Genomic DNA, 12,516 nt, shown 5'->3' with positions numbered 1-12,516 from the left:
GTGTCTTACTTGCAAAGGTGTCATGTTCATAGATGTAAAATATTTCAGTAGTTTAGTTTGTTTAAAACATTACAGAGGTCCTTTCAGTGTTTTCAAATGCTCTTTAAACAAGGATTGTATATTGCCCAGATTCATTAAACTATAGGTCACTAAATCAAGCACTGTTTTAAACCAAATGTTTTTACACATATCAGTTTATGTGAATAAGTGTTATTCACAGATATAGTTGGACACAAGCATGTAAAGTTAAATTCCCAGTGTTAGTGTAGGGATGTTGGGATGTGCACTGGCAACATTTAACCACACTTCTCACATGTTACCCAAAGCTGCTGCAGAATGACCATCGAAATAGCATTTTCTGACTCAAATGTCAAAGTCCAAGTTGTGTTTGAAGTTGATGTTATTGTTGCTTTCTATAGGCTGACTGGCTTTGGGATCCACCACTGTTTTGCAAGAAGTATGATGGGCCATGAAGGACAGACTCCCACATTGTTCCAAAATTTCTACGCTTTTTATTACATCACAGCTGGCATTGCCGTGGCTTCCTGTCTTGCCATGTGTCCAGCTGTTGGATTCCTTGGCCGCAGAGGAGGTCTGCTGATGTTTACAATCCTGACAGCCCTTGCGTCCTTATTGCAGCTGGGCCTGCTTAACTGTGAGTCCCTACTTTACTCAAGAGAACTTTATATGTATGGTGCAAAGTTGATTTCATGTCAAGTGATATCTGTATGAAGCTTGATTTTTATACAAATACTTGATAGTTTTCCAAATCCAAAAAATGTGAAAGCCAGGATACCAGTGGTTTTTAAGTGAGGAAAACGTAAAAATTCATAAGAGCTGAGAGCAGAGGAACTGTGTTTGACAAAAGCATTTCCTCGAATGAGAGGTGAAATGGTTGAGGGGAGGGCGGGACTTAAAAAATTCTTTTGACAATACTCTCATTTTGCGGGACTTGAAAAAAATCTCTTGCCAATAGTCTTGTCTCAAGATTTTCTTTTATTATATATACTGTATATATATAAAAACAAAGATCAGCAGCTATGCTAAGATAACTTATTCTCACAGTAAAAGCTATCGATAAACAAAAACTTTCTGGTGCTTGCCTATTTTTCATTTTTATTTGCCCTGAGGTAGTCCTATAGCTTAAAAAAATAAGAAAATGCTGTTAATATTTTCTTCAGGAATATAAGGTCCTAATAGTCTTCTTTTCATGTTTTGTTCTTTCAATCAGGCAGATGGCAATTTTCTGACTCCTTTGACGTATAGCTGGGTAACTAGAACCATACATAGTACTTGGTTCCATGCTCCCATTAATCTACTTTATAATGCTATAATCTCCTCTACACCATAATACTATGCTTAAATATTCCGCATTCATAACCTTCTAGAGTATTTTGCTTCTTCAAGACCTCCCTCGCACACAAAGCCTAGACGTGGAGAGTGGCATATCTCTATTTTGAAGTTCATTGTTTTTTTAAATTGGCTGCTTTAAGCTTTGGATTTTTCATTTAATATTCATGAAACCATTACAGTATGTAACCTAATCATCCATTTCAGAATCATGGGGAAGGTAGTAAATCTCCTGACAGCATTGGATGTCGGGCAGGAAATAAACCTTGATGGTATACAGTCCATAGCAGTCCACTGTAACACTCACTCACTCACTCAAACTGGGCCAACTAAGAGACGACAGTTGTCCTAATCTTCATTCTTTGAGATGTGGGAAGGAACAGTATGTGGACATGGGATGAACGTGTCTTCATTCAAACCCAAAATTGCACCGCTGCTTCATTTTTATTTAACATGTCAGTCATTTTTTCATTGTGTTCTATATATATTACCTTATTAAACCTCAGTTTATTTACATACTGAAAATCCATTGTGACTTTGGCAGTCATTGACAATAGCTGTATTTGATAGTAAACTGCGCTGTATGTTATTAAATTGTATTATTAATACTAAGACTGAGTACCTAACACAGTAAAACAGATTATTACCTAGAACCGGTTTGTCTGTCATACAAAGGTGGAGGGAGGGATTTTAGGGGCATAATGGGCAAACGCCAATAATGGTCTGACATCTATTGAGAGACAAAAAGAGCGATGAAACAGTTATTACTTTGCTTACTTTAATTGCCTTATTGTTTATGTCTCTACATGTATGCAGGATCTGGCTTTTATTTATATCACCTGTAAAGACGAAACATCTTCTAGAAATTTGTGTAACTGGATAATCGGGTATAAGGTGTGCCTGAAGTACTGCTACATTTTTTTCCAGTGCTACCTTCATTCATAATGTTTTTTTGTTTTTGGAAAATTGCATAAAAAATTGTCCATTTATCAAAGTTAAATACAGTAAATTGCTATGCCTCTGAACAAGTTAAATGCAGATTTTATTACTGAAATGTAAAAGTGCTTATTCATAAAATATTATATTTTTTTTCTTTTTTCTCTTGTCTTTATGAATGTGAATGAAGTGATTGGAAAATACAACCTATTCCAGGATACAGGTATGTCACTGCTGGAATACATTGTAAATATTAATATTTAATATATAATTATCTGTTGCCTATCAAGTATGTATTTGGAAGGTTGCTGTAGATGTCTTTGTTCAGGTTGAATTTTCCCTGGCTGTTCAAGTGAAAAGAGATCTCTTCCCCAATACATAGAGCAAGGTTGTTTCTTCCTAACAAGAAAAGGATGGACAATATCCAAAATAATACAGAATACATTTCAAAGAGCAACATCTTGGCCCTTCAGAAGACTGAAATTAATTTTCCCTCTTTTGAAAAAAATATGCTGTTTTGTGCTCAGCTGGCAACATTTTATGCCATGACACTCAGTTAGATGAACTCTTGAAGCTGTCAGCATTTAAAGATGATATGAGTGTCTGCTATCACATTAACAGGCTGACCTTTTGATTTCCCTCAAGACATTCATGGGCAGTTTTGGACGAGGAAATATTTGTTTCCATTCTGGGATGTGTCTGATGTGATGGTGGTTGATCCGCTAATCTGTCTATATTCGTAACCCATTCAATTTTCTCAATTCCAGCAAGGTGCACTCATTCTAGTCCTACAGTGAAATCATTAGGATATTGGAGGAAAGTGATAACACAGGGACAACTTGTCTGGTCCATAGGGACTGGGATTAGAACCTCAGCCTTTCTGAGTTTCAAAGCTACGCGGTCAACCACTATGCCACTGTTTTTCCACACAGAATAAATTTTCGTTCTGTTCATCCACTCTATAAAAGCAGTGACTTGGTGTAACCACTGTGCCACTTGTGTGTAAAGTGAATCAACAGACTAATTAAATGTAATTGCTAAAAGAATAAGATTAATAATCATTGGGATTCTGGAGCACATTAAAAACATTTTGTGGTGTAATTCTTTAAAATATGTACTGTAGTAAGAACTCATCTCACTTTTGATCCTTGAAGCATAATTACAGCATTTAGGTAGCAATTAAAACATTTCATAAAATAGTGATGTTACTTAGCTAATGTTTGAAGAAAAGTTCCATCTATTGACAAAAAAAGGTTTTGTTTGTATTATTTTTTTGTTGGCATATACATTCTTACAGTTGTAATAGTGTTTTTGACAAAAATATAAGCACTATGCCATCTAAAAATGTAATCGGTTTCAATTTTCAGTTTGAATAATATATAAAATATTAAGTATTTGTATGTAAATATCTGGTCAAAAGGTGGTAAAACGGGCTGCTTGCTGTTTATAAATGCAGATCTTAGGAGTCAATATTAACTATGCTATGCTATCCAGGTATTAACATTTATTTTTGAATAATTTTATCTTTTGCCCCACATGTATCTTCAGCTCCTTTCCCTCTATATTTGTGAGTGTGAACATCTCTTCACTAATTCTTCCTCTCCCAAGCACGTTCCTGTAAAGCCTGCTTCTCTTCGAGGCACCTTTCTCACCTCCTGTCCAGTTTTATAAGCACCATCTTTGAAAGCAATTCTCTCAGCATGCCTCATATGCCTTTACTGCTCCTCATGTGTCTCACACTCACATTTCCCCTTTTGTCATGTCACCAAAGCCAAAAGGTCCACTCAGATTGCCCGGAGGAACTGGACGCACAGGCCTTAGTGTTTTATTATATAGTAGATTTATAATACTACAGCATGTACTTTTTTAAAGATAAATCATTTTTTGAAGTAGTGCATTTAAGCATTTGCCTAGTAGACTAATTAATATATTTCACTGTAAAGAAAATGATGTGATTTAGAGTATGTTTCCTCACAAATATGTTTTGTTATAAGAGAGCTTAGTAGTTCAAGATGTCCCTGTACAGCCAGTCTTTATTATTTGTACTTGTTCATTGAATACATTATCACTACTACATACCAAAAAAGAACATACTGTATTTCAAAATAAATAGTAAATGTGATACTTTTCATTTACATGTTACAGTTATAGGCTGTAGTGCACATAAGTAAAGATCAGTACAGTACATTATTTTCAGTCAGTACAGTTGTATAAAGATTACTACACTTTTTCCAGCAGAATAGTATCAGAACAGCCACATTATAACACTTCTATATTGTAAGCATAGTATTTAAGTATTAAAACTTAAATAACTTATGGCATAGATAAAAATAGATTCAGAAGAATTATTTCAGCTTAACAGTTGCATACTCAAAGATTAATTAAAGGGAAGGGTATTTTGGACTGAAGCCAGGAAGCACATCTTTATGCAGAGGTGTGGGAATCTGAAACAAACTATTGAGCCATGTAGTTGAAGCAGAAACCTTGGTAACCTTTAAGAAGTATCAAGATGAGGAATTTTGGGACAGCTTAGCTGTTATCTAAACAAACAAGCCTGAAGGACTGAATGTTCTCCCCTCCTTGGTCAAATTTCTTTTGTTCTTATAACCTCAACTGACACAGAGGTTATTGCTACCACCTTACATATTTAGTGTCCCGAGATGATGTCCGGTAAGCTCTTAATTTTTTTGTGAAGTTTGCATATATTCTTCCCATTTGCATGTGGGTTTTCCTCCCACATCCCTACAAAATGTGCTTTTTAGGTTCATTGGTGATTACAGACTGGAACTGTGTGAGTGTGAGGGTCCAGTGATGTATTAACTTCCTGTCTAGGGCCGTTTCTTGCCTTGTGACCAATGTTGTCATGATTCTAAACAGTGTAAAACAGATTTGAGAATATTCTGTGTTATGTTATTACACAGAAAAATGTGGTCTTGGCAGATTTCTATACTCAACGTGCTACCCCAAAATGAACCGCTTAATTCACATGATGTACCAAAACATATTCAGAACACGGAAATTAATGACATCAAAAAATGACTCTCATGTGTCCGTTGTAACAAAAAAAAAAATTGGAACAATTTTGTAGAAGAGACACAAGTGCACATTATAGATAGCCAAAAGCTGTATTTTCTATTTTAATTAGGCATTTAACATTTCTGCCCACTCAGAGTGCCTTGTAAAATTACTTTGCTCTTTCGATAGAGACTAGAAATCTCAGTTCTCCATTTCAAAAGAATAAATTATTATTTATAAAGAATAAATTATCAGAATTCTTTAATAGCTGCCTCACTGTGAAGCATGTTGGTTGGACACGCAAATAAGAATTTTACTGTACTGTGTACATGTAACAATACTACTGCTGCAAATATCAAGGAAATTATAAATGTGAGTGCTTGAAAAAAATATTTATAAATGGTCCACAGTGAACGTTGACCTTTTTTCATTTTTTATACTATTTTTTGTTATATTACCTTCGGCTTTTGCTTTTTCCTATTTGATAAGAAGGGAGATTAGGATATGAATGTTAGATGAATTACTTAATACATAACTGTAGTTGGCTTACTCATCTCTAAAATATATATATTATTGATATGTTAAAATTTGAAGTAAAAAAAAAAACAAAATACTGCGTTTTAAGTCTATGCTCATATTTTATCTAAATTAAGTACAAATGTCAGCATCTGGCAATTGCTAAGTGTTACAGGTCACAATTTTGATTACCCCCCACCCGACCCTTTTTTTGGTATAGTGTGTAAACAGTACTTGCATGACTTTTAAGCCATAAATTTTTAGTACTGTTGTTTGGATTATGCAACATTGCAGGAAATGCAACACTGGAAAGGATTTCATTTACTGTATATTTCAGTAATGTATCTGTATATAGCACGCTTCATTCATTACATGCTCATATGTGCTTATGTGTATTTATAACTATAATACAGTGACAGTAAAATACTAAATCACAAAAAACCTCTATCCATAAACATACTGTACATAACTAGAGGTTAAACATTTCTGAATTGTGCCAGTATTAATTCCTGTTACCATGCAAACTCCAAGTGAGAGAGTTTCTGGAGAAGATAAACCTCTGGGCAACACACACTTATTTATAACAGATGGAGTTTAAAGTTTTGGCAACCTAAATAAACCCACCACAAGCCCCCTCTAGGGCATTCATAAATAATACACATACTCCTCTTGGATATCAAAGGCTTCCTTTTTATGTGACTTGAGATTTTTTTTTTTTTTTTTGAGTTTCTACTTCTGACGAAATACATTATTCATTGTTTGTTCACATTGTTGAAATAATAGAAGAAGGAAAAAAGGATATGTGTTTTATGTGTATTCTTTGAAATCTTATGTTGTGCTCTTGCTAATTTTGGTTCTTTATTGCCCATATAATAAGTGACACAAGTATGGCAGAAATTATTTACACTTTATAGTATTATATGTAGTGTTGCAAAGCTGAAAATACTAAAGTATGATTTCCTTTTTTCATTTTCATTTTTTTTTAATGCTTTTTGATAACCTTATGTTTTATTTTATTTTTTATAGAATGCTTTCTTTTATTTTTATTCATTGTTATCTTTAATTTTTATTGCTTTTTCATAATTTTGTTACTTGACCATGCATTCTTGTTTTTTGAGCTATATAGCCCTAGTTAGAAATTCTTTTAACTTTCAAGCTAAAAGTGTTGTTTTCATGATGTACCTAAATAAGAATATAAAGTATAGTGAATGAACTGTTATATTTGTATATTAAGAGTATGTATTTCAAAAATAAGAATAAAGTGACATTTCTTTCAAAAGAAAGAAAGATGGAATCAACTAAAATACTTGAAAATTTTCCACAGTTCTGAGTTACCTGAATTTAAAAGAAATGAGGGCTAGTAGTGTTTCAGATTATCTGTATTATCACACAGAATCCTTCTAAAGCTTGTAATTTTTTTTCTATTTTTTCTTCCAGATGTTAAGGAAACAATGAACAAAAAGTTTTCCATTGCTTTTTCCATCATAGGGATGTTTTCATCACATGCTGTTGGAAATCTAAGCATTTTTTTCTGCGCGGAAATTGCCCCAACAGTTATCAGGTAAGTGTTTTCTGTGAAGTTGGATTCAGCTGTAGCAGTAGCATAATTTGAACATTTTGCACTAGCTCCTGGAATCATGTTAAGCTTAATTTCTATTTTGTTTCCATTAACATTTTTTTATTCATGGTTCCTGCCACCGACTATGAAATTACTATGGGAAAGTTGGTTCTTGTAGTGTATGAGGAAACTATTCCAAAATGAAACACTTTAAAGAAGTCTATGATGACAACAACATTTATTAATATAGCATATGTTCATACAACGATATAACTCAAAGTGCTTTACAAGAAGATCAAGAAAAAATTTATAAGAAAAGAAAACCAATTAAGAAAAGCTATGATATTAAAACAATTTTCAAAAAAAGAAAAGGTAAGGTCAGATGGACGGGAGGACAGAAAAAAACAAAATAAAAAAATTAATTTAGGCTGGAGGGAAAAAAAAAACAGAATCTGCAGGGGTTCCAAGGCTAAAAGACCACCCAGTCCCCACTGGGCAGTCTTCCTAACATAAATGTTTCTAATTCAGTCCTCTTAGTTTACATGCTTCACATGATGAAGTTGGTCTTATGGACATCTGAGATGTCCGCCTTCATTATGTCACTTGATCAGGTGGTGATGGCGCAAATTGCCATCTCAGAAGAATCAGAAAAGATAGCAAAGAATAGCGGGGATTAGCACAGATTATGAATTCCTGAAGAATATCATAGTTCTTTGCCCATAAAGTCTATTAGGTATACAACTAAAATGTAGCTACAAAAAAGCCATATTAAAAAAAACTTGTTTTTTAATAGTAGTTTTTTAAAATGTTCCATAGTATTAGCCTGCCGAATTTCTATAAGTAAAGTGTTCCAGATTTTAGGTGCATAGCAGCAAAGGCCGCCTCACCACTTTTTTTTAAGCTTGGCTCTTGGAATTATAAGCATACTCAAGATCTAAGGTGACGACTCGGAGTGTAGGGAGACATTCTAAATAATAGAAAGTGTCAAGATTATTTAATACTTTATAAACCATTAGTAGTGTTTTAAAGTCAATTTTAAATGACATTAGTAACCAACGTAATAATGTTAAACTGGCGAGATGTGCTTGGATTTCTTTTCCTATAGTAGATTAAGATTCTGGCTGCTGCATTCTTCATTAATTGCAACCAAATTAAGTCCTTTTTAGGTACTGCTGTAAGGATTGCATTACAGTAATCCAGTCGACTAAAAACAAAAGTGTGAATTAATTTTTCAGCATCTTGTAAGTTATAAGGGGTCTAACTTTTGCTATATTCCTTAAGTGAAAAAATGCAGTCCTAGTAATCTGGTTAATATGCAATTTAAAGTTTAGCTCAGAGTCAATGGTTACCCTTAAATTCTTTACCTCTGCCTTGACTTTTAAGCTTAAGAGATCAAGTTTATTTCTGAAACCCTTGCTATATTCATTTTTGCCAATTACCAAGATTTCTTTTTTCTTCTTATTTAGTTTGAGAAAGTTACAACTAATCCAATTGGACATACAGCTAAAACGTTGGAAGAGAAAGCCAGGGCCATCAGGCCCTAAAGAGAAATAGAATTGTGTGTTGTCTGCATTTATAAGAATGCTATGGTCTATGGTGTCAAATGCTGCACTCAAGTCTAAGAGAACAAGAACAGATGTTGGCCTCTGTCCGCATTAATTAACCCACAAATCATTTACTACTTTAACCAGTGCAGTTTCTGGACTATGATTTATTCAAAAACCTGACTGAAACTTGTCAAGAGTAGAATGTTTATTCAAGTAATCATTTAGCTGCGTAGTTACTGCCTTTTGTAGAATCTCACATAAAAGTGACATGTTAAAAATTGGTCTAAAGTTGTCAAAGACAGAGGAGTTAAGATTATTTTTCTTGAGCAAGGGTTTAACAACTGCAGTGTTTAGGCAGTCAGGGAAAACCCCCATATCAAATGATGAGTTCACTATATCAAGTACACTATCAATAAGGACATTGGAGACTTCTTTGAAAAGGTCTGTTGGTACCAGATCAAGGACTCAGGTAATGGGATTCAGGTCTATGTAGTTTGGGTAGATCTATTCTATTGAAAAGAATTTGACTCGCTTAAAGGAGCTTGTTGGGATTTAATTGGATTAACTTTAGAGAGATGTACTGTATTTTTTCTAATATTTACATTGTGTTTAAAAAATGAAGCAAAAGCCTCACAACTTTATTTTTTTTTCTTTTTATTCATGTTGTTAAGCATTAAAAATTAAATAACATTCTATGCAATCAAGTCAAGTTTAACAAAACTAGGTTCGAAACAAATCAACCCCCACCCATGAGAAAGAGAGCTAGGCCAACAGATTAAAACTTTAAACTAGTAAAAAATAACTAAATTAGATAAATTAGTAAATAAATAAAAACGAATAGAATAAAAAAGAGGTTGATTAGATCCTGCCACATTTTGAAAAAGTTTTGTACAGATCCTTTAAGTGAGAATTAGATTTTTTCCAATTTCAGTTAGTATATAACAACGGTTACCCACTGACTTAAAATAGGTGAGTTAGGATTCTTCCAGTTGAGCAAGATAAGTCTACGTGCCAATGCTGTAGTAAAGGCAATTACAGTTTGTTTGTCCTTCTCCACTTTAAAGCCATCTGGAAGTACACCTAACCTAGCTGTTAAAAGATTAGGAGGGATTATGACACCAAGGCTGTCTGAAAGGCATTTAAAGATTTTGTTCCAAAATTATGTTAATTTGGTGCACAGGCAAAATATATGGCCCAGTGAGGCTGGAACTTGATTGCAAAATTCAGAAGATGGATTTTGCACTGAAAACATTTTTGGACAATTTTAAACGAGACAGATGTGCTCAATATATAATTTTAAGTTGAGTAATTATATGCTTTGCACATATGGAGCTGAAGTGAATTCTGTGCATTGCTACCTTACGCTCCTTTTCTGAGATGTTGAGTGAGAGATCCTTTTCCCGCTGTACTCTGGGATCTTTGAAAGCCAGGAACTTTAAAATATTTTATATGTTATGGAGATGCTGTCTGAGCTTGATTAATATTTTTCTCTATTTTGAAATACTTCCTATATTGATTCCATATTCTGAGTGAGAACAATTGGTTTGTTAGTATATTGCCTTTGACTTGTACTTATTGGGGTACAAAGCAAGGAATATAAAGAAGTACTGCAGGATTTTATTTCTATTGCGGACCAAGCCTGTGTATGTTAATCTGTTTGTGTCAATGTCCAGGTTTTTATAACATGTATATTTGCCACCGAGTAATAAAATTAAAAGTTAAGTAGAACCATGCTACCTTCCGCTTTAGGTCTTTGTAGGGTTGCCCTTTGGATACGTGGATGTTTGAATTCCAAATAAATGAGGTTATGGTTGAATCTAATTCCTTAAAAAAATATTTATTGATGTATATTGGAATGTTTTGAAATAGAAAAAGAAGCTTAGGAAAGATATTCATCTTGACTATGTTAATTCTTTCAACAAAGTGAGATGAAGGGTAGATAGTCTATGTAAGTCTTACTTAATTTTTTCCATGCAGACGGCAAACTTTTGTTGATAAAGTGCTTCATGTTTACTTGTGATGTTTACCCCTAGGTAAATGATAAAAGGGAAGGTGTCCAATCTAATATTGTGTGCTTGAGAATTCACTGGAAAAAGCATACTTTTATTTACATTAATTCTGAGACCAGAAATCTTTTGAAATTCTGTTAGTGCTGTTAGAACTGCAAGCACAGTATTTTGTAAATCTGATATATACAGTACCATATCATCTGCATTTAGAAAATGTTCTGTTCAAGGCCTTCTCTGATAATCCCAGGCTCAGTGGCGATTGCATAAAGCAGTGGTGACAGGGGGCATCCTTGTCTAGTACCATGTTCTAGTTTGAAGTAGTCTAAATTAATGTTGTTAATACAAACTGAAGCTTCTGGACTGGTATACGGTAGTTTGATCCATGTACAAATGTTCGGGCCATCCCACATTTCTCAAATGTAGTGAAAAGGTAGTTCCATTCAACCATATCAAATGCTTTTTGTGCATCCATTGTCTGTATGATGCACATTATAATAAGTCCTTATTTTGCTTAGGAAAGATCGTAATTAATGCTTGGCGAAAAGTTTGAGGTAGAAATTTATTGTCTCTATCTTCTGTAAATGTTGCTAATGAAAGGGGAGCTAGCTTAATTGAGAATTGTTTATAAAATTTAGCAGGGTAGCCATCCGGGCCTGCTGCTTTCTCACTCTGAAGTGAGTTTATAGCATCTAGTAATTATAATAGAATAGAGGTTTATCCAATTCCTCTGCACTGAGAGTATTTAGTTGTGGTATCCGTAATGCATTCAGAAATCCATTAGGTTGTGTCATGTCTTCTTTAAACTCAATAAACTATAAGGACTTATAGTAGTCTCTAAATGTGTGCATTATATTTTTATGGTCAATGATTTTGTTTCTGTCTGTGTTAGTGATTGCTGCGATTGCATTGTGAACTTCCTGCTTGTGGATTTGTTGAACTAAACTCTTATTAGCTTTCTCTCCATGTTCATAGTAATAATATCTTGATTTAAAAATAAGTGGTTCTGATTCTTTAGTTGTCAAGAGGTTGAGTTCTGAATGCAGAGCCTCTCTTTTCTTATGAAGTGCCTCATTTGGGCACCTGATGAGTTCTTGATCTATTCTGGTAATTTCACTAATTAGCTCTGTGTAAAATACGTAACAGGAGACAGCACAAAGTTTTGGGGTCCGCCAGCCCCGTATATTGTACAGAAAATAATAATCCACAGTCTAGTTATGCAGTCAAAATAAACATTCATAACGCGACGCCGAAGCATGGTGTCGCGGCCATTTTATTGGGGAGGAGCCGGAAGTGGAGGAATGCTGGGAAGGACCGTGAGGGTGGCTGGGAAGGGTGACGTCAGGGCAAGATGGCGGAGGAAGGGCAGAAGTGCCGCACCGCGGTCAAAACCCGGCTATGAGGGAGGGAGGTCCTTTTTCCTATGAGGAAGCAGAGGGAGAAAGTTAGTACCCCACCATTCTTTTAGCTCCATAATCAAAGGGGCATGGTCAGAGTTAACAATAGCATCATACTTACAAGATGTAATCGTTGGCAAGAAATTATCTATAAAGAAATAATCAGTTCTTGAGTAGCAGTGATGCACTGG

At 34.4% G+C, this 12,516-nt stretch overlaps 1 protein-coding gene across 1 annotated transcript in view; it reads left to right on the top strand.

Annotated features, from left to right (window-relative positions):
- Nucleotides 1–12,516, top strand: part of LOC120529556 (solute carrier family 22 member 23) — a 218,734-nt gene that overhangs the window by 180,991 nt on the left and 25,227 nt on the right. Inside the window, exons 7-9 of the mRNA XM_039753451.1 lie at nucleotides 420–655; nucleotides 2,477–2,509; nucleotides 7,255–7,378. Of these exons, the coding sequence (XP_039609385.1) occupies nucleotides 420–655; nucleotides 2,477–2,509; nucleotides 7,255–7,378 (393 nt within the window). The remainder of the gene's footprint in view (nucleotides 1–419; nucleotides 656–2,476; nucleotides 2,510–7,254; nucleotides 7,379–12,516) is intronic.

This window comes from Polypterus senegalus, chromosome 5, assembly GCF_016835505.1.
Source record: "Polypterus senegalus isolate Bchr_013 chromosome 5, ASM1683550v1, whole genome shotgun sequence".
NCBI classification, from domain to species: domain Eukaryota; kingdom Metazoa; phylum Chordata; class Cladistia; order Polypteriformes; family Polypteridae; genus Polypterus; species Polypterus senegalus.
Note: the sequence above shows the minus strand (reverse complement) of the source record. Positions and strands in the feature narration are given on the sequence as shown.